At 39.9% G+C, this 25,719-nt stretch overlaps 2 protein-coding genes across 4 annotated transcripts in view; both read right to left on the reverse strand.

Moving 5' to 3' along the window:
- The window catches only part of pdhx (pyruvate dehydrogenase complex component X), a 40,133-nt gene extending 33,665 nt beyond the window's left edge, over positions 1–6,468 (reverse strand). Inside the window, exons 1-2 of the mRNA XM_030764915.1 lie at positions 6,333–6,468; positions 3,802–3,885 (exon numbers count right to left, since the gene is read on the reverse strand). Coding sequence (XP_030620775.1) covers positions 3,802–3,885; positions 6,333–6,468 — 220 coding nt within the window. The remainder of the gene's footprint in view (positions 1–3,801; positions 3,886–6,332) is intronic.
- A 6,697-nt stretch (positions 6,469–13,165) lies between these two features.
- Positions 13,166–19,969, reverse strand: ehf (ets homologous factor). Of its 3 annotated transcripts, none has more exons than XM_030766247.1 (9): positions 19,883–19,969; positions 16,965–17,072; positions 16,295–16,552; positions 15,844–15,900; positions 15,520–15,576; positions 15,247–15,315; positions 14,620–14,664; positions 13,532–13,727; positions 13,166–13,402 (listed from the first exon to the last, which is right to left on the reverse strand). In XM_030766247.1, the coding sequence occupies exons 2-9, from the start codon at positions 17,059–17,061 to the stop codon at positions 13,303–13,305; spliced, it is 879 nt and encodes a 292-aa protein (XP_030622107.1). In that variant the 5' UTR covers positions 17,062–17,072; positions 19,883–19,969; the 3' UTR covers positions 13,166–13,302. The 3 variants fall into 3 exon arrangements, with proteins under 3 accessions (XP_030622107.1, XP_030622105.1, XP_030622104.1); XM_030766245.1 differs by having other exon boundaries at positions 16,295–16,555; XM_030766244.1 differs by having other exon boundaries at positions 15,520–15,579; positions 16,295–16,555.
- Between the last annotated feature and the right edge of the window lie 5,750 nt (positions 19,970–25,719).

The following is a 25,719-nucleotide window of genomic DNA, read 5'->3' on the forward strand; positions in this document are numbered from 1 at the left end:
ACGGTCAGAAACTGTCTCAGGGAAGCTCATCTGAGTGCTCATTAGCCTCACTGGGGTGTTGACCTGACTGCAGAAGCTGGATGTGGAGGTCCTGGGCTGGCATGGTTACATGTGGTCTGTGGTGGGCTTCCAGAGGCAAAGTGCTCAGTAACATGAATTTTAACAAATTTGAGAACAAAATCTGAGAGATATAAGCCTTTTGTTTGCATAGAAGAGATCTTACATCTTTTACTTCAATTGATGAAAAATGGGAGTGAAAACAAAAGTGTTGCATTTATATTTTTGTTGAGTGTATACACACACACACACACACCCCCACCCCGTCCAAATAAACCCGCATGATAATCTACATTCAGATTCTTTCTCCACTACACAGAATGACGAATATACTTCCATTTGATGGGACATGAAAAACTACAGCAGTTATGGAACTCTGAATTACATCACCTTATTCATATACACAATAGAGAGAGGAGAGGAGAGGAGAAAATATTCCAGGCCATGCATTCTGTCTTTTTTTAACCAGACAAAAATTCAGTTCTCCATTTCAGCAATCAAAAAGCAGAACTGTAGTGTAGCTGTGTGAACTGACTGTGGATCCATGAATGAGAGACAGGTGTGGAGAGAGACAGGTGTGGAGAAAAAGAGAGAGAGAGAGAGTGAGAGAGAGAGAGAGAGAGAGAGAGAGAGAGAGAGAGGGAGAGACAGAGAGAGAGAGAGAGAGAGAGAGGTGTGGAAGGGGACAGAGAGGTATGGCTGACTTCTAACAGGTTTAATGAGGAGTCTACAGCAGCAGAGAGGAAACACATGAACCACAGTAATAATAAGAGAACCACAGCTTCAGCCAATCAGAGAGCAGCCAGGCTCAAGGCCTCAGGACACGGAGCGTAGTTTATGTAAACCCATGTCTTCACTGTTCACACACACTGACAAAGGAAAAGCTACCAAACCTCTGGCACCTTCTACAGTAACACAGACTAAACATCCATCCACAGGCCAAATTTCCCCCATGGGTAGTTTGGGGTCCTCTGAAGAGAGGGATGAGAGAAGAGATCCAATCCAGCAGGTTGTTAATGAAAGCACCACCCACCCTGCCTCTGTAAACAACAATAAAGCAAGAGCAGGAGCGACAGAAAAGGTCAAAGGTCATGTAGTAATCTGGCCCAGAGCAGGAACAGTGTGTGCCTGTGTGTAAGCAGACCAGCAACCCATGCAGAGAGAGAGAGGCGCAGAGAGAGAGAGGCACAGAGAGAGAGAGGCGCAGAGAGAGAGAGAGATGGCAGATTGAATCTCAATGAGCTCTAAGAATCATATGATCCCCTAGGTCCCAATCTATGTGTCAAATTAAACTTTAACCCCCTTGCCCCCACAACCCACTCCCATCCGCATGTCCCCTTCATCTCAGATCGCTCTCTTCATCTTTTTTTAATGTCCACCATTCCTCGCCCTTTCTTTAATGCTTTGAAAATGAGAGCGGAATATGGTTTCAAATGATTCCCTGGTAATTACAGCAGTCCATGCACATAAAATGTACCTAGTAAACCAAAGGGGGGCACACGTACACACACGGGGGGGGGGGGGGGGGGGGGGGGGGGGGGGGGGGGGGGAGTGAAAGAGAGAAAGAGAGAAAGAGAGAGAGAGAGAGATGAGAGAGAGAGAGAGAGAGAGAGAGAGAGACTGTATAGCAAGGTCAGCAGACTGGTGTAGAAAAACGCCTATTAATAATAATAATAATAATAATAATAATAATCAAATGTTTATGTAGAGCCCAATATCAAGTCTTTGGTTTGGTTTTAAAGGTATGGAGAGAGTTTGCCTCCCTAGCGGTAGGAAAAGGCTCGGTTGCCAGCAGACATTTTTAACTCTTGGAACGATTAATAGTCCAGAATCTTGAGAACACAGGGTATGAGGGGGGTTACAGAGTGTAATTAAGTCAGATAGGTGGGCTGGCGCAAGCCCATGTAAAATTGTATATGTTAATAAGAGGACCATAAAATCTACCCTTGCATGAATTGAGAGCCAATGGAGGGAAGCCAGGTCAGGTGTAATGTGATCAAACTTCCTTGTTCTGGTAAGAAGTCTGGCAGCAGCATTCTGGACCAACTGAAGACTTTTGATAACAGAGGCAGGCAGGCCAAAGTACAGAACATTGCAGTAATCGAGTTATTAGCTGTTTTGAGAGATGATGCAGTTGTCGAAATTTAGGGTAAGATCGCTAAAAAGATCCTTATGCATAGGGGGACCAATGACCAGCATTTCAGTCTTGACTGTGTTAAGCATCAGGAAATTTGAAGACATCCAACCCTTAATAACACAAGGATACGCCTCAGGGTTAGCCAATTCAGAGCAGTCATTGTGCTGGATAGGTAAGAAAATCTGAGTATTATCAGCATAACAATGGAAGTTAGTGTTGTAACTACAAACAGGGTCACCCAAAGGGAGCATGTAAATAGAGAATAGAAGAGGGCCAAGGACTGACCCCTGAGGAACACCATAGTTAAGCTCACGGTATTCAGAGGTCACACTATACTAGTGGACACACTGGTTTCTCTCAGAGAGATAAGATTTAAACCAAGAGAGCGCCAGGCCACTAATGCCAATTTGGTTTTCCAGGTGCTTTAACAGTATAGTGTGATCGACCGTGTCAAATGCTGCACTCAGATCAATAAGAATAAAAATAGCTCCAGCATCCATGGCTAATAAAAGATCATTAGTTACTCTAGTAAGTGTGGTTTCAGTGGAGTGAAAACACCTGAAACCTGGCTGAAATATTTCAAACAGGCTGTTAGAGCACATATGGGCTATCAACTGAGCAGCTACAATTTTTTCAAGTATTTTTGAAAGAAACGCGAGATTAGAGATCGGTCTATAATTATTTAAGGCTTCAGGGTTGAGGTTCGGTTTTTCAAGTAAAGGCCAGATCATGGCCATTTTAAAAGCGGAGGGTAAAACGCCAGATTTAAGTGACATATTTAGAAGGTTTAGCATTGTTGGGCTGAGGACCGAGAAAAGTTCTATGTAAAGTTTAACAAAAAATCTTGACTCTCAGTCCCCTAAACATCATTAAGCAGTGAGATAAGATGGGACTGACAGCTTTGATGGATTAATACTGTGTTGCATCTACACACAGCTGAAGCAGATAAACAGATATCTTGCTGTTGTGTATGTTCTTGAACACAAGAAACTGTGGTAATACACCATCGCTATGCTGACTGTATAGTGAAGCTGACAAATGGAGCGGAGGGCAGGTTCAGTGAGTAATAGAGCAGCAAGGCTGTGCTATGATGAATTGATAGAAGCTTTCTTTCCTTCTGTGAGTCTAATTATCTCTTCAGAGCTCCCTTACGTTGATCTATCGTCTGAGGCAAACCCTGCAGGGAATACTGTGGTGGTGATATAACCATCTCACACACAGGTCAGTATTCACTGGAACCCTCTTTACTCTGGCCTACATCCAGACAGAGCTTCTTAAACCAGTGTGTGTGTGTGTGTGTGTGTGTGTGTGTGTGTGTGTGTATGCGCGCGCGCATGAGAATTAGCACCAAACCGAGCTGTTAAGACTAACAGGAACTAAGACCTCATTGGGTCTGTTTGCTTTCATTCAGAGGAAGCGTTATCATTTCAACAGAACAAGCCAAGGGGGCGTGGCCAAACACTGTCTCATACACAGCTGTGAAGAGAGGCGCAGGAAGTGGAGATCTGACTTCGGAGAATAGAGACAGAGAGAACATCTAGGTCGTGAGTACAGGACAGCTCTGTCGGTTTGGACATGCTTCTACTCACTAACATAAAAGCACTCACCTTCCTTCTTCAGCCATTTAACGATGTTGCCTTCCTCCATAGTGGGGGAGAGAGCTGGCATCTGAACCTTGAGTGGAGCAACCCCTAGGGGAGACACACAGCAGTGCACAAATTAATTGGAGAATCTACATTAAGTCATGTTCTGGGAGGGTAACATGCACATTGTTTTAACAGATAAAGAATTTTACGGATAACAGGCCCCCAAATGTAATTAAGACTGCATCCAAAAATCAGTACAAGACAAATATGGAGAACAAATTCATATTCATTAAAAAATGTCACATCATAAAAGTTTGGATGGGAATTAAGCAGCAGATGAACACAAACACTGAACAAAGCAAATATCTTGGTGTGTTTCTAAGGATGGCAGAGATGGCCAAGGGGGAGGGGGTAGGGGCTTAACGCCACAGGCCTCTTCCAGATCAAAGCAATCAAGACACTGGAAGTAGAAGGAGCGCCATGGCAACAAAAGAAATGGTTGTATCAAAGCAACTGCGACCGTGTGCCGATCGAAGGTTCAGCCCTCCAGGCCCCTGCTGTTAGACAACAGGGCAGCAGGGGCTCCACACTCCATCATCCAGCTCATCCTCTGTTCACCAACGCCACATGTTTTATCTAATTCCCTGAGCACAACTGCAGTGATTTTTCATTTTTAATGATCATTACTCTCTTACTGATGTGATCAGAGTTTTGCCCTATCTGCAAAATTTAGCAAAGAGAAGAGAATTGAAGGGGACACAGGACATGACTTTGATGATGGTGAAATTTTGGAATGAAATTAACCAAATCAAATCAAAACATACAAACATAAAATAATAAGAGCACCACTAAAGCAATATATTGTATATAAGGCCAGTTCTAAAACATATACATTGTATATAATGCCAGTTCTAAAACATGTGGAAATGGTTTTCACTTACACAGCTTCAGTAAATTAATATATTTTAAAATATATTCTAAAAAACCAAGTGCTCTTCATATCATCCCTACAGAAAATTCTAGAGGCTCAACAGGTAAAAAAATTTCCTACAAATACTTCATACAGGGTTTTTTCTTTTGATTTCACCCAGCTGTTTAATACATTACTACATTATACTACATAATACATTACTCTTTTTTATAAGGCCATATCTTTAGCATTCTGCTGAGGAGGTCTGTTTGGCTGCATGATTTGGTCGGCATTCACAGGCTTAACTCTTAATTCAGAGTGTCACCTGCCTGAGGTGCATAATCCTCCCTTCATGTCTGTGTTGAGCAGATGTAACATGCATGGTGGAGACCTCCAGGCTTTTGGCATATGCTCTGCTCTGACACACAGCTTTTTTTATGGACTCAACATCTCTGAATCATCAGAAACCTGAAGCTGTTGGAGTTGGTTCGAACTCCAGCCATTGACAAAAAGAGCATCAAGCAAAGTGTTCCATCTGCTTTCTTTTGTCGTCATCCCCCCTTCACAAGAACTGCTGTCATTTTGTAGATTCTGGCACATGTGTGACATTACATCAATATGTTCACTCTGTTTTTACCCTGTGTTCAAGTTAATTATTAATACCCCACAAATTTGGTCTAGGAGCATATGTGGCATTACCCTCTTCCTCACTAATTTAAACTGGGCTGGAACAACGTGCCAACACTTTTCAAAGCACAGCACGCACGCTTCACACTGCAACAAGGATTAAGAAGAGTGGTATACCGCTGCCCCCTACTGGTTAAAAGGAATTAGGACCCTCACAGTAAATGCTGCAGCCAAAGCAGCCAATGTCTTTGAATGACTGACTATGTATTATTACTAACTATTACTTTGTAAAGGCTGGGAACACGCATCTGAAGATGGTTTCATGACGTCACAGAATGTCATTTGGTCAAATACATCAAATAATAGCAAATTTATATTGTCACTGCATTCCGTTCTCAGATAGCAACAAACTGAATGTGAATATGAATATCAAATCTACATACAGCCACATTCATTTCATCTGGCCCCTGATTTTCATATACCACATCTACACAGCAACCATCGCCTTTCTCTCTCTCTTTTTAGTCTGAGAGAAACGTTACGTTCCACTTGTCATCTCTCGGGTCAGGGACCCAACCCATTTCAAACGTAAACAGAGTTAGCTAACCTAAATGCTGTTATGAAATGGAGCAAGAGGCGACAGGTCATGCACTCAACAGTTTGCAAAACAATGACAGTTTTTTTTCTTTTTTCTGTTCATTATGTATTGTGCTAGTTACACTGTTACTTCGGTATAGCTAGCTAGTGTCAATGACCCTGCATGACGTGTAGCGGACTGTGTCCTTGTCCGATATCTTTGCATCTCTTAACTTTTGTCACTAAGTATCAGTTGTTGTTCCATAACCAAAAGATGCCGTACTTATTCAAAGAAAAGCGACGACGACAACAACAACAACAACAAAAATCGGACATTTACAAACACAGAGATTACATGTAGGTCAGTTACTGTATCTAGCTGGTCTGCTAACTTGACAGCTGAACAGCAACCCTGACAATCGGCGCAATCAACACTTACCAAAAAAAGATGGGGACTGAAAAAAGTGCCTTAATTGACCTCGACATAAATGCGGCGCCCATGGGTCTTTCTTAAATTTCACTAATCTCAGACTAATTAAAATTCCCTGACGCCCCAGCCGCAAGGAGGCCGCCATTTTGGTGTCCTTAGAAGGCAAGGACTGTCCATTAACTTGCCTGGTATTAAGGAAAAAAAATAAGAAGAAAGCGGTCACTTGAAGAAAAAATCAAAATTGATCGGTGGATCGACTATACATTTTTATTCTCACTGTAATTATACAGTATTACTCACAGTAGTTATACTTATGAATGACAGTTTGCGATTTACATCAGGCGGTACGCATTGACCGTAAGCGACCTTCGTGTGGGCATTTACCTGCGCAGTTGCCGCCTATGGCGGTGACGCGTCCCAGTAATAACTGGTCAATATGACATTACACTTGCTAGTTTGAAGAGTTAATCACCTCTCTCATAGTAAGTATGCAAATCTTGTCTCATTCACATACATAAGTGAACATCTTATGTATGGTTATTTTCTCGATCCACCTGTGGAAATGTCGCTTGGAATCAGGAAACACTCTACCCCTTCTCTTGCATAAGAAAAATAATGCCACGACCATTTCCGCTATCACATTTATAAATCAACTCTGTAAAAAACAACATACCTGGCAAAAGCATCTCTCTCTCTCTCTCTCTCTCTCCCCCCATATATCGGCTTACAAATGGATAACAAATTATATTCGCCCATTTTTTTCTCCAGTTTCTCCAGTTTTTTTTTTTTACTGTCAGCTCATTACACTACAACACTAAATTGTCAGAGACAAAATAAGATATTTGTTTCCAGATATTTTAAAGACAAAGAAAAACTCATATGTTGCCTGGATAACTATTCAAACCTGACACATTAATATTTGGTAAAACTACCTTTAGCTGCAATAACAGCTTTAAGTCTTTTGGTGTAAGTATGTACCAGCTTTGCACACCATTAAGGAGTTATTTTTTCTTCATTAGCTGCAGCAAATCTGCAGTGGGTTGCTCAGCTTGTTTGGGTGATGTCTCTTGACCACAGTTTTCAAACAGTACCACACATTCTCAGTGGGACTGAGGTCAGGACTTTGACTAGGCCACTGTAGGACATTCACCTTTTTGCTTTTCAGCCACCCTAATGTTGCACTGGCCTTGTACTTTGGATCATTGTCCTCCTGAAAGATGAATTTTCTCCCAAACTTCAGTTTCTAACCAGACTGAAGCAGATTACATATTCCGATTATTGACCGGGAGACCTAAACACCTGGAAATTATTTTTTTGCACTTTTCCTAATTTATGCATTCATATGACGTCATCTGTAACTTCTTTAGTCTTCCTCTTCCCTTTAGGTTCACAGCTTCACCAATGATCCTTAAAACAGCTTTCTTTTTATCTAGATACTGTGGATGTTACTTTAATGGTTCTAGGTTAGAAAATAGTTCAGTTCTGAGATAATTATGTGCATTTGTGTAAACTTGGTCTCCAGAGCTCAGGGGTTTGAATACTCTGTGTCTTTAAAAGATCTGCAGAGAAATAACTTATTTTGGCTCTGACAATGTAGTGTCAGAGTGTATTAGTTCACAATAAAAGTGCGTTTTCTTTTGTTTTTTTTTTTACTTATTTTATACTTTTACGAGGCACTCTATGTGTATGTAAATAGATAGAGAGATAGAGAAATGTTTTGTCAAGTAATTCATAGAGTTTTCCTGATTCCAACCAAGGTTTGAATACTTTTGCATGTAATTTTATGTTTTATATACAGACACATACATATTTTTTCCTCATTGGAAATGTCTTTATTTGCAGATGCATAATGTTTCATTTGATTCATAACAATATACTAACCTTGACCTTACCTGTCAGGTAAAATATTTTGATAAAACAATGATTTAGAAGATCAGCTGTTGAGTCCTCAGGGTATGCTGTGGCTGTGTTTGTTTATTTGTTTATTTATTTATTAATTTTCAGTTCTTTACCAATTAATAGCTAATATCATTGAGTCTGATGTAATCGGTTCCTGTGTTTAAGTGTTGACCAGGAAGTGCAAGAACTGTTAAAGTTTGCATAGGAGGAATGCAAAGATGGGGAAACCCCTCTGCCTGGTATGTGACACTACAGGGAACTAAAGTATGATGGAAAAGGGATGGGATTTGCTTTTCACTCATTATTACCACCAAGTTCCTCATACACAGAACCATATTTGTCATTACTGTCTCATTAGGACTCCTGTGTGGGCCATGTTGCTTCCCAGGTGGGTCACCCACTAGCTAAATAAGCCATGCACAAACAAATACAATAATACTCTGCCACTTCCTCCTAGAGCTGTTTTTTCAGCTCTTATAGCCTAGATGGTTTCAGTGTAACTGCACAGGGAATTAGCATGCAGTGTTTGTATGCCCAGTGTTAGAGATGGCCAGACTCTTGCCTGTAAGCATTTCCAAGTGTTGCAAGTCACACGTAAAAAACGTGTCCCTGCAAAAACATTCATAGCATATGTATTATATATAAACGCAATTCAAGTTTGGTGGGGTCTCGTCATTTGCTGTATAAGTAGGTGAATCTTCATGGTTTCCACACTACAGTTTCAACATTTTGCTGTGTTTTGTCTGTTTAAAATACGTTAATGTTGTATTATCTGAATTACCTGGATATGTTACATATCCACATGTTGCATGTAATGTAGTGTGTAGTGTGTCGAGCATTCAGTTGAAGTGAACTTCAGCGCTTCTATTAGATAGAACTTTCACAGAATTGACATTTCACTGTCACAGAAAACTGCCTCGCTGAGTAACTCTGTGCCGTTGGTGTGCTCTGTCTGTCACTGAGCCCTCGTACAACACACCAGACATCTCCTTTTACTTCGTGTGTCCCATGGAAATCAGCTTGGTACCCTTAGCCAGTCTTACAGACTGAGGATGAGAGCTGGTGGACTGGCAGTCATGTCACAATTCTGTGTGTGTGTGTGTGTCTGTGTGTTTGCGTGTGCGTAGAGGTGGGTAGGACATTGGGCTGTGTGTGTATGTGAGATTAACTGTGTGTGTGTGTGTGTGTGTGTGTGTGTGTGTGTGTGTGTGTTTGTGTGTGTGTGTGTGTGTGTGTGTGTGTGTGTGTGTGTGTAGAGCTGTGATAACAGATTATGATTGAGTATCTTCTGCAGGAACACAGCGTCTCCACTCAACCAGAGTGGGCAGACAGAAAGACTATACATGCCATTGTCTTTAAAATCACTTTTATCTCTCATCACTTCCCTGTTCTTACCACAGCATCTGATTGCATTGATGTCCTCTCTTTTAAGCAGTCAAGTATCCCAGCACCAAACCCATAGCTTATTCAAATAGGAACATAATCTCTTCAATGTTTAAAGTGAGTCACACAGCCTCATTAGAATGGTCAGTTGGTAATTATTTTTCTGAGTTATGCTTCTGATGTCATATGTAAAGCAGATATTTGTGAAGATTTTTATTGATACAGTAATAAATGTGCAGCACAAGCATTGTCATAAAATAAATACGATGGAATAAAAAATAAATCACTGTTCTCCAATGCTGTCAATAATTGCAGCAACATTGTCATTTGAGAAAAAAGGACATCAAAAGTTTCATATGCGCTGGAGACCTGGGTTTTGTAATTTTGACTGGCTGACTCACTAACTGACTCAGTCTTAATAGTTTTTTCCATCAGCACTCACGTCAGCAGTGGCGTAAGGATACAGAACACATGATAAGCTGACACATATTTCCTTCATTGTCCTAGAATTTCAGGACCTCTAAAGTATTTTGAAATATGTATGTCAATCTGTGTGGACTCAATTTACCGGAAAAAAAAAATCCCTTTTGTAAGAAATCATAAACAATGTAGCAATTGTATTTTAACACACCTGCTTCCAGAGAAGAGAGAGAGAGAGAGAGAGAGAATGATTGTTGTTATGAAATCTCGTCCTTAGATATTTTCATTAACCAGCTTTGTTGGAATGCGTGCATGAGTTGTAGTAAATAAAAAGAAAGGGCAAGATGAAGATCCTCACAGTTTTTTAATTTAACCTGACACCTGAACATTGTTAAGCAACACACCAAGATCGTGTGACTGCAGCCACACACGGGTGTCTGTGCCAAGTCAACACATGGGACGGGGTGGGAATCACAAAGAAAAGATAGGGGTTTATTTACTAATTGTTCTTAAACATGAATTGTTGGAATTGGTAAGGTTGTAGATGCATTCATTTATCAGGTTCATGTCTGGTTTTAACTTGCCAGCCACAGGAATGTTCTGGAAAACCCTCAGCCGATTTTTAATTAAAGCGGCTCTCTTTTGGTTCTGTGGTGTGCTGGTCTGTTAGGGAAATCAGTTTCACACTGGCTCTAGACAAAAAAATCCGTTTCAGCCAACTGGTATATTTGCCTAACAGCTTATGAGGGGGTTCATGTGATAGTCTACTCCCACATTTCCTTACAAATCACACAAGTCACCATAAGGACACACAGCATTATGATCTGCGAAGCTTGGGTAAACCGACTGGGATTATCTGAAAAAGGAGAGTTGTGTGTGAACTATAAAAAGAGTAGATGAGTGTATGCAACTTTGCCACGATGGTCCATAAGGCAAAAAAACTTTGACCTGATTTGTTTTCCTCCCAAGTCCCATTTCACACACTGCTTTGACATAGATATAAAAAAAATGATTCATTAATTTTTAATTAAAGGTAATCTGAAAATATTTTAGTATTTTGGCAAAAATTTTGCATTAAAACCTGTCATGTGAAAGCTATATGTATTGTAAAATAATGAGAAAAGTAATTTTTAATCAAAGGTAATGTTAAAATATCATGGTATTGATCCAAAATATTGCATTTAAATCTGTGATGTTACAGCTGTAGTGCAGTGAAGTACGTATTGTAAAATAATCAATGCTACAGCTAGGTCTGTATATTTGAAAACAGGGTTAAAATCACTTAATGCTATAGCAGTGTGCTGTGTGTTGTAATGATTTCCATACTTTTTGCTTTTAACTGCTCTTATTCACAGTCTTGTTTTAATCATAATATTCCTACATTAATCTTCGTGTCTCAATTATACGTATACACGATGATAAATAAATCAACTATAGTGAAGAGCTTTGAAGTTTGAAAACCTAACACATTTAGGGGTTTGTTACACAGTCACTTGTTGCGTGGACCGACTAAGGACAAAAGCTTGCAACAAAGGCCATCAGCACAACCGATAAAACAGACACCGATGAGCAAATTTTGTGGCCTTGCAACAAAGATACCAAAACAAATGTACTGTGTGGCGATCTCTGTTATGGAAAGGAGATAAAGAATTGATGGGAAAAGACTGATAGACGGTGGTGGTGGGCGGGAGGCGAGTGCCTGTCAGATTTGCCTGTGAAAAAATGGACAAGACGTTAGAGACGCAGACTTATCAGAACGAACATCAGAGAGCGGTGTGCCATCCATCAGCCGACAGAGTCAGGATGCTGGCCGTGACACGCATCGTAGGCCAATTAGCTCTCTGGCATTTTGTCCTATCAGAGATAAGACTGTGCTGACAGCTGCTATCTCGGAGACAGCGTGCAGTTCAATGCTCTATGCAACTCTACAGCTCAGAAAAACAACGGCAAAGACTTGGTGACCATCCAACGCTGTCTGTGGATATCTGGCGATGATGAACAGCCATTGATCATGTCTGGTTAAAATATAACTACCAGCCCGTTTCACAGGCGCTGTGATAACAAAACACGTCTTTATTGGTCCCACAGAGATTGAATTTCCGAAGAGCTTTGAAAAAATCGTTAAAATGGTTGGGTGAAGGAGAGTCAAAGGCCAGTAGACAGTAGCCTGAAAAATAAACCCAAACATGAAAACAGGATAAAAGCATGTTGAGACAGATTGTTGTTCATTCACTGTTTTTAATTTATTTAAGACAGAAAAAAACAAAGTCATACAAATACATTTATTCCTCAGAAACAGTAGTAAAATGTCAGGTCGACTGGACTGTACAAAAAGGGTTTTGTGGGTGCTTTATTTTTCTTAGTTCCATTTCTTTCATGGTTTGTGTATTATGTTGGCCTATCCACATTCCTTGGTGCTAATTCCAGCACTTTCTCTCACTATATGATATTTAAAATGTGGTGATGTAAGGCGGATTTAATTTCTCCTGTAGAAAACTTAAACTTTGAAGCATGTATGGTCCCTTCCAACAAAATGGTTGTCGTGGTAACTACAGATGAGATCTCACTATCGCTGTGATACAGAACTGAAATGCATTCAGCATTCAGCTTGGCTCCTCTGTGCTATGATGTTTGAAATAATTTTCAAGTCAAATGAAGTGGTGGTAAAAGCAAAGAGCGAAACACGATCTTGGACCATTTTTTTTTGTGTGTGCGTGTGTGTGTGTGTGTGTGTGTGTGTGTGGGAGAGAGAGACAGGAAGAGAGGCATGTTGGTGCTTCTGCATTTTCTCAGTTCCACAGGTCAGCTGTTGCACTGGGGAAAACACTTCACAGTCTGGATGCAATTAAATTCAGAGAAGTACACACAGAAAACAGAGTCCTCCCAAAAGCAGAAATTTCCTCCCAGCGACTTCACTTTATGTAAACAGGAATATATCTGACAAAGGTGCTTTTCATTCTTACTTGGCAACCAGCATTAGACAAAGCTTAAGACGAGCAGTGCACGGTGTCCGACTCACTTTGAGCCAGAATTCCATGAGAAATATACTTTATATTTATTTATATGTATAAACGAACAAACAAACAAAAAAACTGACTATAAAATAAAAATCACTAGGTACTACAGCACATATCCATTTTCACAGTGAAACAGCACATCTGCCGTCTTATGAAAACGACAGACGTGAATTCCTCACGTGCTGTTGTAACATCAGGGTTCTACGTCTCAGAATGAAACCGCATGTGGCGGCTGTGCTCCTGCTTCTTTACAACATCTGTCACTTTTCCGACTCTCTCCAACCCCGGGCGTTTCTTCCAAACTTGTAAACGAGTCGGCGTCCGTCCACTCGCTCTAGTATCTCCCGTTTGTAGTAATACCTTTAGTGAGGAGCAGAGGGAAACTGGTTAATGGCACTGCTCATCAAAGCAACGAAATGGTTCAACGAAGACAGACAGGATGGCAGTGAGAGAGGAAGACAGGTGAATGGTGTGGGACTCCGTTTGTACCTCATGGCACGACTGAGCTTCTCGTACGTCATGCTGCTGTTATTCTTCTTCTTCCCCCACAGCTGGGCCACAGCCTCTGACTTGAGAAAGCGGAAGACGCCTTCTGTCCTGTCCTCCCATTTAATCAGGCCTGGGTTTCTCTCCGGGTGCAAGAGGATATCGCGGATGAATTCCCACAGATGGGTCCCACGGGGGTCTGTAGAATGGGCAGGAGATGAGAACAGGGTGGAAAAGACAGATAAGTCAGGATCTCAAAGATATCACCACAAAATATTACATTTCACATTTTCATTACACTACATTAAAGGCAATATGCAAGAAATTAAAAAAAAAAAAACATATATGTATATATATACGTTCTTCCTCTTCGTCTTCTTCCTATCATTATTAATATATACTTATTATTATTAGAATTATGATAACTTATATACTAATATATATTATGCTTAATATATGAAATATATATATGTGTGTGTGTGTGTGTGTGTGTGTGTATATATATATATATATATTTTATGGCATGCCATATATTAGGGTGTGTATTAACTGTATTGTACCAAAAAGCGCTGTTCTGTAGTACTCAGTTTGGTTCATGGTATGTGGGTAGTGAACTTTTTGGTAGTAGAGTTTTTATTTCCTCAGCTTTTGCAAGTGATCTTTTTTCCTTCAAATGTGATGCCATCTAATCTGTAAACTACTCTAAGCAAAAACTAAATCTAATCTGTAAGATTCTCTAAATAAAAACTAAATCTAATCTGTAAACTTCTCTAAATAAAAATTAAATCTAATCTGTAAACTTCTCTGAGTAAAAACTTGCTTTGCATTGACCTGAAAAGTCATTTATGACAACAGGAGCCTTGTAGTCATTTTACTAATGACCCTTGAAAGTCACCAATGTTTGGATTTCTTCCACTCCTTGTCATGGAGAAGAGCCTTAAAACAACTGTTATTTTTCTTACATTTAGTTCTTTCAGCCCAAACACAAACCGAACCCCAGACCAAAAGCCGAGGTACAAACTGAAAATAAGGAGAAATGTTACATCTTTTCAATATGTAATAAAATAAAATGTAGAAGTAAAATAACTTACTGTGCTTTTTCACTGGATGAGGGCGACTGTGAGGCTGCTTAGAGTCTGAAGTATGAGGGAAAAAAGAGCAAAGTCATTATGTGTGGGAGGTGGGATTTTACAGAAGACTGAATGATTTGAAAGCTTTTTTCCCCTGGCAAATGTCTGACTCCTGTGTTAAGTGGTTTCCTCTCCAGTAGTGTCATCACGTGATATTTTGATTTCAATCAAAATCACATTACGAAGACGTGCTAAGAGCTGTACCTGAAGTTATGGGGAAAACCTTAAGTGTTTCAACAAGAGTCTTTTTTTAAAAAGGCAAAACAACATCAACAACAACAACAACAACAACAAAACTGAGACATTTCCTCATGCACTCAGGTCCTCTGCTGTGCTTGTTATTAGACTTAAGAAAACAATACCAAACAGTGAAGAAAAAATTCATTTATTTCCAAACAGAATGCCTTCTAGGACACAGTTAACAACTAGAGCTCTGTTTTCTTTTGAGAATGAGGTCAGTTCTGTGCACGTGTCTGTTCTTGTCCTGCGTTCTTTAATGATGTCCTGGCCCTGTTATAAGGTGAGATGGAGCTGTGGCTCTGATAAAGAGATGTCCCTGCCATATTATGTGAGAGGAATTGAACTCACCTGGGCTTGGAGGAGCTGGAGAAGTCACCAGAGAAGAGGGCTGAAATGAGGGTTTGATGTCAAAAATATCTGCAAAGACACGCATTCACAGAAAAGTACTGTTAGTACACTATATGTGCATGGATGAAAAATATGTATACAAAAAAAACAAACAAACCCAGAATCGCTATATTTCACGCCTAATTTTAGAAATTGCAGAAAACTGAATTTCTATTTTTCATACCTAGTTTAAGAAGTTGCCACGGTAATGAAAAGGCTGTCTAACGGACTGACCTGCAGTGGAGTAGAAGCTAGTTTCATCTTTAAAAGGAAGGATGGAACATGGAAGATCTGCTAAATGAGAGAGATTTGTTTCACAACAGCATTCCAGCAAAAGTCAATCAATCATGTTTGCGTAGTTTTTTGTCCTGAAGTTGTCTCATTTTTGTCAGTGCTTCTGTATTTTGTTACATTATCACGCTGGTTAATGGTTAATCACAGAAATGACACCTTCATGTCCCACTTAATTATGGAGATTGATTGTTTGGCAGACCTAATAGGTAATAGACTACTGTTGTCTTTTGTCGTTCAGTTATATATGCTTTAGTGTGTACATACCATCTATCTCTGTTTTAATGTCCATTGGTGTGTACATCTCTGTTGTCCCATATTGACCTGAATGAAGTCAAATAAAGTTTTACATGAACACACTGAAACAGAGAAGTCAGGTAACATCTACGCTATATCACCTTAACTTGGGAAAACTCCAACACTTCATTTTTATTTCCTTCTAGATTACGTTTCACTTTTTACGCGAATGAGAAAAAAACTCACTTTTCCTGTTCTTTCACTTCAACTGTGGAAAATAAACAGTTGATAACAGCTCGACCATTCCTGTTGGTCCTGTCTCATTCACTCCAACCAACTCTCAAAACTGTGTCATAGCTTTTCATAGATTATTTCAACCTTTCAACTAAATCTTCAGCAAATTTTAACATGGTTGACCCCATTAAAACACATTTTATTCATAGTTTGTTATAGAATAGGGAAGGACAGTGCTGTGTCCTACCATTCCACTTGAGGTCACACAGACTCTGATAGAGGATGGGACCCACAGAACCAGCTGCCCGTGTGAAATCCTGGTAACTCATGCTACACAACTGTCTTCCGTCCATGTCAAAGTTGTGGAAAGGGATGCTGGTGGCATCTATCTGGTGCATGTCCAGAGTCTGCTGCAGCCACTCCCACACCTGAAACTTGGACCAGTACTGGGGCTGGAGGTCCTGAGACCACAAGCGGCCTGTGTAACCAGGGGTAACCATGGAAACTCCTGTTGGAGAGGATCAGCGCAGGTTGTGACCATAATGTTGAGTTACACTAAAAAATCTTTTTTCCCATTTAAATGGTAAGTTTAAATGGTGGAGATTTAAGTTATTATGACAGCCTAATGGAACATGGGCTTATGTTGTATTCTCCATTCACCGAGTTCGCTCAGAAACTAAAGCTTTTCAGACAGTTCGCAGTTGACATATTAACCATTGCAATGTAGACCCAGGTAAATAATTAATCTGATGTATTATAAACTCTCCACAGAGGCTAGTCTGGCAACACAAATGGTCTGAAAACAAGTCTCAGTGGAACTATCTGTGACACATGAAGGCTTCAGCCCCAGTGTGTGATTCTCCTGCAGTAATGGAGACATAGTTGAGTAGTGGTGTGTCAGTGGGCAGAAGTGTTACCATCAGGGCAGCTGTAAGGGCTCCAGGAGGCAGTCAGCTGGTTGTCGACGCTCATCGTGGACGGGATGCTCATCACTGAGCTGGGCAGAAGGACCATGTTCCAGAGCTCTGCTGAAGGCAGGAAATGAGACACAACACAAGCCAATATGGAACAACTGAACAAACACACATCAACTGCGGTGACTGTACCCCTGTTCTAAAAAATATATATATATTATCTATTATCTTATAAATGCTTTAAATATACCTATACAAACACAAGAAAAAAATCTAACACAATTTCAAAAGGATAAATGTCCTGGGGCATAACTGAAAAAAAAAGTAAATAAAGAAATCAAAAAGTGATCCCCCCCCCCCCCCCCCCAACTCTGACGCTGTGTGTCCAAAAAAAACAAAGGCAGAGTGTTTGAAGAAAAGAGCGTAGGTGTGTTGTGTGCAAGCAGGACTGTGTGGCTGTCTGCTTTGCATGGCATGAGGCTTGTGTGTTCTGACTTCACTTTGACAGTTAAACGAATCTGTTAGTCCTGCTTTGTGATGAAACTATCAGCGATAGCCCTGCTTGGCCTATAGAATGGACTGTCTATATGGAATGTCTCCATTATCACCACAAACACCAAACATCCTATAAAATTACAGCACTGTCTGCTTAACGCATTTTACTGTATTACCAAGATGACAGTGTTTCATCATTCATACAGTTTCTCATCTGTTCATCCATCCATCCATCTGTCCATCTCTCTGTCCTTCTTTCCAAAATTATTTTTTCTGTCAAAAGACACCTATTCTATTAAAATCACATTCCTTTCAAGTCTTTGTCCAGTCAGAATACTATCACTCCACATTCAGGAGAATAGCTGGCTAATGGAACTGAAGGTATGAAATACATTCATGTGCTTTACACGGCTAAAAAACAGTTTGTATATAGACATTGTGTAGTTTGAGTAGTGCTTTCAGGTTTGCGGTGGGTCGGATGAAAACTGCATTAGCCAGCATAGTTGGACCAGTTTCAGAGGGAGTCAAAACAACAGAGCCGACGAGTGCTTAGCCGCCAGCAACATCAAACTATATTTGCATTTATTAGGTAAGCCTAATAAGGATTCTTAGGGGAATCGACCACTGGGTGAAACCCTACAGGATGACCACAAGCAAATTACTGTCCCTAGCTGTCTAATACGTCATATCAGCGAGAATATGGCGTTGTCTGAAAGCAAACACCAAAATGAATTGAGCATTTATACACCCGTCGTTTACTAACCAGTCCCACATACACGCTTGAGCGTCTCCTTATGTCCGGTTCAACTAATAAACATACATTGATGTTTCAGTTAAGCGGCACAGATAACTTACCAGGTAAGCAGGTAAATTTCTTGTGTTAAGTCGCTGTTATATGATGTAGTTTCAGCTCATCTCACAGAGTACTCCTTTTGAAAATCTGACCTACATTTTACAAGTTTACTGATTCCCGGCCCTCTTGATTAATGCTTTTACAGACAGTCATAAAATAGACTTCGTGGTTTTCAACAACAGCAGAAAGCTGTCACACCTAATTCCGAAGTGTGTTTACGATAAGGAACTTCTTACGAAAATGTTTGCCAAATTTCTGAGGAAATTCTGACTCAGCTGTTCTAGCCATATGATGGAGATTTGCCCATCTCAAGACACTCTGGGTTACTGTCAAATTTGCGCCTCCATCGGTTTTATACCAAATACAGCTCCCAGACAGAAAACACGAAACAAAAAAACTGGTTGACATATATGAGGCAATTTAGATAAATGATTAAAAGTATTCTGTGGAAATGGCGCTAGAGTTTCATAGCTCTGGAACCCTGTGGCATAATATTACTATCGGTTCTTACGCACGCACAGGCACCGCCCGCGTCATTATGTCCAAGACTCTGGGCATTTATGTTTAGTCTACACAAACTCTTAATTGTACGTGCCAAAGGCATGGATGTCTACACATTGTGATTCAGTGGTCTTTATGTTGAGAGTACACTAACATTTCTCTGTAGAAAAAAAAGAAAAAGAAAAGAAATCAAAATAAAACAAAACAGGCTCTTAGACAGACATGACTGGTGGGAATACAAGAATTCATAGTGTTATGCTTCATTGTAATGAGAACATTCTCCATCTCTTCTCGATAAGGGATTAGGAGAATAATTCAGTGCATTTAGTTATGAAACTATTGTCTTTAAAACACAGTGACCTGTTTGTGTTTTTAATGACTCCTCAATCTTACAGTAAAGAGGTGTTTACATGCAATAAACCTGTCTCTGTGAAACAACATCTTTTATTTTATTTCCTTATCAGCATCAAGGGAAAGATCAAAGGATGAAATAACCATCATGTTTCAAAGTGCTCTTACTGAAGGATTAAAAAAAAAAAAGAAAAAGAAAACAGATTTGACACAGAAGTTTTCCAGAAGCGGGAGTATGATGAGCAAAGTTCTTTCTTATCAAATATCTCCTGTGGTTCTGAGAGTATGTTCACTTAAGAAACAACAAACAAAAAACAATGCCTTTTTGTTAAACGAAATCTATATCTACATTTTTTGGAAGTGTACTTGAATGAACAGTTTAAACACTCTCATGAAGCACATTCAACCTCCACTTCACAATGTTGTGTGTAAACTGAAAAAAAAATGTGAGTTTCACTTTGAACAACATAAATAGAATGAAAGAGGCAAGCCAAGTTTTATGTAACATTTTGTACGAGACACTTTCAGGGCAGGTGCCAAAAGAAAAGCTTTAAACCTGGCAGGCTAGTTAAGCACATCAAAACCACCAAAAAGAGCAGATCTGTGTCTTCTTTTCTTTTCTTTTCTGTTCTGCTCTGTTCCTCAGTTCATTGGAAATCTTAGCAACAGATACACACTGCTTGTTGCCTTGGCATAAGGAAAGCATGCATGGTTAACTCACCGTTGTTGTTGAATGGGATCCAGCCAAGGGAACTGCTGGGGAAAAGGTAACTGTCCTATACTCTCACACACACTCAGTCGGGGGAAACACTCAGAAGGTCAAATGCCTGCTTCACTCAGTTACTCTACATGTGCTTGACAAAGTTTGAAACTTTGTGTTTTTGCTTTCTAAACTCTAAAGTTGTAGCTGTTGTAGCCCTCCAACCAATGAGAATTTTATCCCTACTGTTTCCTGTTTCTTTGATTGGCTACCTGTCTGTATTCATGGACAGGTATTGATTTGCATACCAAAAAAAAAAAAAAAGAAAGAAAAAAAACCTGTTAGAGCACTTTCACTCTCATTCAGTTCTCTCTCTCTGTCTCTTGCTTTCACTCTCTCTCTCTCTCTCTCTCTCTCACACACACACACACACACACACAAACATCTTTTCATTCATTCAGTTTTTTCATGTTTTTCATTATTATTTTACCTTTCAACAGGATGCAGTAATTGTGTCAATAAAACTAATACACCAGTGCAGCTATATGAATTTTAACATAGCAGATGTATGCTTTACTCTGTGTGTGTGTGTGTGTGTGTGTGTGTGTGGAGGTGGTCAAACTCTGTTGGACATGTTAGTGACATTTAAAAATAATCCCTGGACCAAATCAAAAGGGGAAAAAACCCGTTGAAAAATACACGACAGACATGTTCTGTAGATTGGTTTATGTGATTAACTTGTGAGGGTCAAAAACAATACAGGAGTCATGCTTACTGTTCCCAGCATGCCTCTGGACCTGTTACAGATCAGTGAGCAAGGTTAAGCATTAGTTTTACTGTACTCCTCTTTTTGTCTCATAATCATCATACTGTGGAATTTTGTGCAATGTTTTAGAAGGTGATGGTCTTAACTGGAAGTCAGTACATATTGTGAGTTTCATCTCCTCTCTACTGCTGTCGTGTTTGGTGTTTTTATACAATATTTTATTACTGCTTGAGGTCACCAGATGAAGACAGTTTCAAATGTGAACTTTTTTGGTCTGAAATAATTTATTTAATCTGTCCTATTGTTCTTTCTCATTCTCATCTCCTACGTGACAAATGATTTGTTGCCGAGCGCTAACTGACAAGACGACCAAACTTTTTTGCCTGACATATTTTCCTTTTTCTCTTGTGAAAAAATCATAATTTATCCTTTCTGGTCAGGTCTACATCTGTTCACTTAAAGGTCTAATTAAAATGTCATTTTTTCTTTGTCTTTGATCTGAGGTACTGACACTATGTGTAGAGCTCATTGCTTATTTACTAATTCTACAACTTTTAATAAGTGTGCATTTTTTTTCTTTTTAATCAACATGTACACACACACACACACACACATATACACACACACACGGACAAGCAGTCCACCAGCTCTCATCCTCAGTCTGTAAGACTGGCTATGGGTACCAAGCTGATTTCCATGGGACACACGAAGTAAAAGGAGATGTCTGGTGTGTTGTACGGGGCTCTGTGACAGTGAAATGTCAATTCTGTGAAAGTTCTATCTAATAGAAGTGCTGAAGTTCACTTTAACTGAATGGTAGTATAGTAGTAGTAGTATTTAATTGGTCACACTCACACTAGAGCAGTGAGCAATGAAATGCAGCCTTGGCATTTAACCCATCCTATACACTAGAGCAGTGAGCACATACACATTAAAGCAGTGAGCATACACACACACTAGGAGCTAGGAGTAGTGGGCAGCTGCAGGCGCCCAGGGACCAAGTCCAGGTCTTTTTGCCAGTGCCTCGGTCAAGGTCACTGACAGATTAATACTCCTGTCAGTGACCTTGATCAAGGCACTGGCAAAAAGACCTGGAGTATTAATCCTAGCACACGTCTTTGATGGTGGAAGGAAACCGGGGCACCATTACAGGGAAAACATGCAGGCTTTGAACCCAGGGCCTTCTTGCTGTGAGGCAACAGTGCTAACCACTGAGCCATCATGAAGCTTGACATGCTACTTACATGCAGCATGTGGATATATAACATAGCACATTTAAACAGACAAAACACAGCAAAATGTTGAAACTGCACTGTGAAAACCATGTTAATTTGAAGTTTCACCTATTTATACAACAAATGACCTGACCCGACCAAAGCCGAATTGCGTTTATACAGTTCATGTGCTCTGACTGTTTTTGTAGGATAACAATAACTGTGCAATGTCTAACCTGAACGTGTAAGCTTAATGAAAAGGATCAATAACTGTTTAGTGCATGAGAAGGTGAAAGTCCTCATTTAGAAAGCGAGTGTAGTGAAAAAAGGCAAAGACCAAGGAACTGATTCCAGTAATGTCATTTTCCCCATTTTATACAGTAACCTGGACTCTTTACATTTTTCTAACGGGCTTCTCTGGGTGCAGACATAGGTTTTTACTAAAGTTCTCACAGCTGTTTGCTGTTCAGTTTGAGCACTTTCTAAAATGGAAGCACTTACATCTCTTGTCTTGAAACATTTCAAAATGGACAAACCACGTGGTTTTGTATCATGGGTCCCAGGTACACATGAGGAAGTTCATCTCCATTGTTTTTTTTGTTTTGTTTTCATGTCAATCTGGGGTAACTGCCTAGTAGCTAAAATGCATGAATGTGTCTTTAATGATGGTAGAGCACAGGCCATTCTGATTTCGAAAACTGCGGCACAGCAAGCATATGAGTCCTCAGTCATATTCCTGATCAGACCAAAAGAGAGAGAGTTTTCCATTTTTAGTGTGTTTTAAGTCACTACAGTGGCAGAATTAAGAACTTCTTTGATCTGACCTCCAGACGCAATCCTATGGACAAACAGCTCCATCCACAGACCCAGTCAAGCATGCAGGCCCTTCCTATTGGACACATGCTGTTATGATGTCTGAGAGGAGATAGAGGGATTCATGCCATTTGACTATCTCTGGGTACTGTGTTCTTTATCACTCTCAGCATAAAACCTGTGCACTACGACTGCTGCCTTATTGTTCACTGTTCACTGGTTTTTACACATTACCTCCTGATTCCTAAAGCCACAATACACCACAGACATGGGAAACAAAACCTGTTGTGTAAGCATTTCAGTGGAAATTCCTCAGCATAACTGTGATTCAGTCAAAAGCCGTGGTCTAAAGGGTAGAGAACCGGGCTTGTGACTGGAGGGTTGCCGGTTCGATTCCCAGACCCAACATCCATGGCTGTGTGCCCTTGAGCAAGGCACTTAACCCCAATGCTCCCTGGGTGCTCACCAAGGAGGCTGCCCACTGCTCCTGCGTCTGGTGTGTGTTCACTACTGGTGTGTTGGATGGGTTAAATGCAGAGGACAAGCTCACTAATCACTGTGTGTGTGCAATCACTGAAACTTAACTTAAAAGACCCTCTGAGATCTAACGGGTTGTCACAGGTTGTGGGTCCTCAAATAACCTACTTTCAGTTTAGTTTACTTCTATTAGATTTAATTCTGTTCAGTTTAGTTCAGTTTGATTGAATTCAGTTCAGTTTAAGTTTAGTTCAATTACTTTTGATTTAATTTCAGTTCAGTCTGGTTCAGTTTGACTGAATTCAGCTCATTTTAGTTTAGTTCAGTTAATTCAGTTTAGTTTGCTTCATTCATTCATGTTCTAAGCTGCTTAACCTAATTAGAGTCATGGGGGGGTGCTGGACCCTATACTAGCACTCATTAGTTGAAAGGCGGGAAACACCCTGGATAGGTTGCCAGTCCATCGCAGCAGTTTAGTTCAATTTGATTCAGTTTAGTTCAATTCAGTTCAGTTTGCCACAGTTCAGTTCAATTTGATTTAATTACATTCATTTTAGTTTAGTTAGGCTAATTTCATTCAACTGCAGTTCAGTAATTTTTTTTGTGATTCATTTTATTATAGGTTTTGAAAGACAAGCAAACAAAACAAGAACACAGAAACATTGACCGTCATCACCATAAAAACATATGACAGTGCCAAGGAAAACATTTGTGTATCACATGACAACCAAGAAAAGAAGGGGAATAAGATTGCACAACTGTAAAGACACACATCGATCTCTAAGGAAGTCACGAATATCTACCACTGTTTTTGCCCAGACAGCCACTGTTTTGGCCTGCGCCCTGTTAAGCCTGGCAGTTGAATACTCCAAGTTAGCCATATATTGTATATTCATCAGCCATAATCTTATTACATTTGTCACCTGATTAACCTAATGTTCTAAGATAGTTTTCTTTGATGCAGTAAAGCCACAGAAAAGGATTCTTTTATTTATCAGTGTCATGTTCAATGTGGTGTCGTCATTCAAACAAACAGGGGTCTGGGATAATCATAGTCCTGAGTAGCTTCCCCATAATATTACACACATGAGACCATAAAGCGTTCACCTTAGCACATTCCCAAAACATGTGAAGTACTGTTCCCACAGAAGAATTGGGACACAAAGTAAAATTAGGACTTGAAATTAGTCCCATTCTGTAAAGTTTGTAAAGAGTGGCAAAAAAATGTTGAAAAAGGAAAAAAGTTGATCCACTGGTGGCTCAAATTTCGAGACATGTTATTTACATTTGACCAAACTCTGTGCCACTCTAGGTGAGGGACAGCTTTACTTGACTCCCTTTCCCAAATACTTTCAACTGGTAATGTTTTATACCTTGCACTTATGAGAGAAATCGTATATTTTCGAAACCAATCCCCGGGAGCACTGGCTGCTGTTAATCTAACCTGACATTGGGTGGGTTTGTAATCGTGCATCACATGGAACACCACACGCCCTCATTGATTACTGCAATCTTAAATAAAGAAAAAAAAAAAAAGAGGAAACTGGGAGGTCAAACATTTGCTGTAATTCCTGGAACAAATGAAGGCCATTGTCACCATGTATATTCTCTAAAGTATTAACGCCCCTAGATGCCCAAGGGAGTAAATTTGAAGGGTTTACTTGCTGTTAAAATATGTGGGTTGTTGGAGAAGCGATTGTTTGGGATATTTAGGCTTGTTCCCAAGAAGTTTCTCTTTATACCAGACAAAAAGGTAGTATGATATATTTCTTAGTCTAATACTTAGGTTCCAGCGTTTCAACTTAATATACAGTGCATACATAAAGTTCAGACCCTCTCAAGTTTTCCACATTTTATGATGTTTCAGACTCATCTTAAAATGTATTCAACTCATTTTTTTTCTCATCAATCTACACACAATACTCCACAATGACAAAGCAAAAACAGCTTTTTGGAGTGTTTTGTTAATTTATTAAAAATAAAAGACTGAGCAGTGTCTTAAATGTAGTGTCGAGACTGTAAGGCGCACTGTGGGAGTTATACCAGAAAATATACGTAAGTGTTCGATTTTATGTAATCTTACATTCAAGTGGTTAAATTGTCTGTCAGTTACGTTTATACTTTTTCTGAAAGCCTTTTTTTTTAAATGCCATCGTTATCAATCCTTAGCGTTAGTTAAGCGACTGTATTGCTCTACGTGGTCGTTAGTTTAGGCTAACTCGCATACATCACATAGCTAAAGTGTTAGGTGTTTCAGTTTTGAAATGATACCTTGGTTGTTATTAGTAGCTTTGAGGATTAATGTCGTCGGAGTATGCTGACCTAAAAAACGTTCAAATTGAAAAGTTAAAAGAAAACCCGTTTGCCTGGAACGTTCGCCTCAATTTGCCGAAACTGTACGCACCTCTGTATTCACCACCACATGGGCTGGTCATCCACAGCAATTAATTCAATTAACCTCTCGGGAATTTTTTGGCCTTGTTGCTGTCTCGAGGAAATTTCTCACTCCCTTTAAAAGTATATCCTCCAATGTGTGTTGCTTCTGAGTAGCCTTTGCCTGTGTTACCTGAGAGAACTCACTGTATTCC

This window comes from Chanos chanos, chromosome 2, assembly GCF_902362185.1.
Source record: "Chanos chanos chromosome 2, fChaCha1.1, whole genome shotgun sequence".
In the NCBI taxonomy this organism is placed as follows: Eukaryota; Metazoa; Chordata; class Actinopteri; order Gonorynchiformes; family Chanidae; genus Chanos; species Chanos chanos.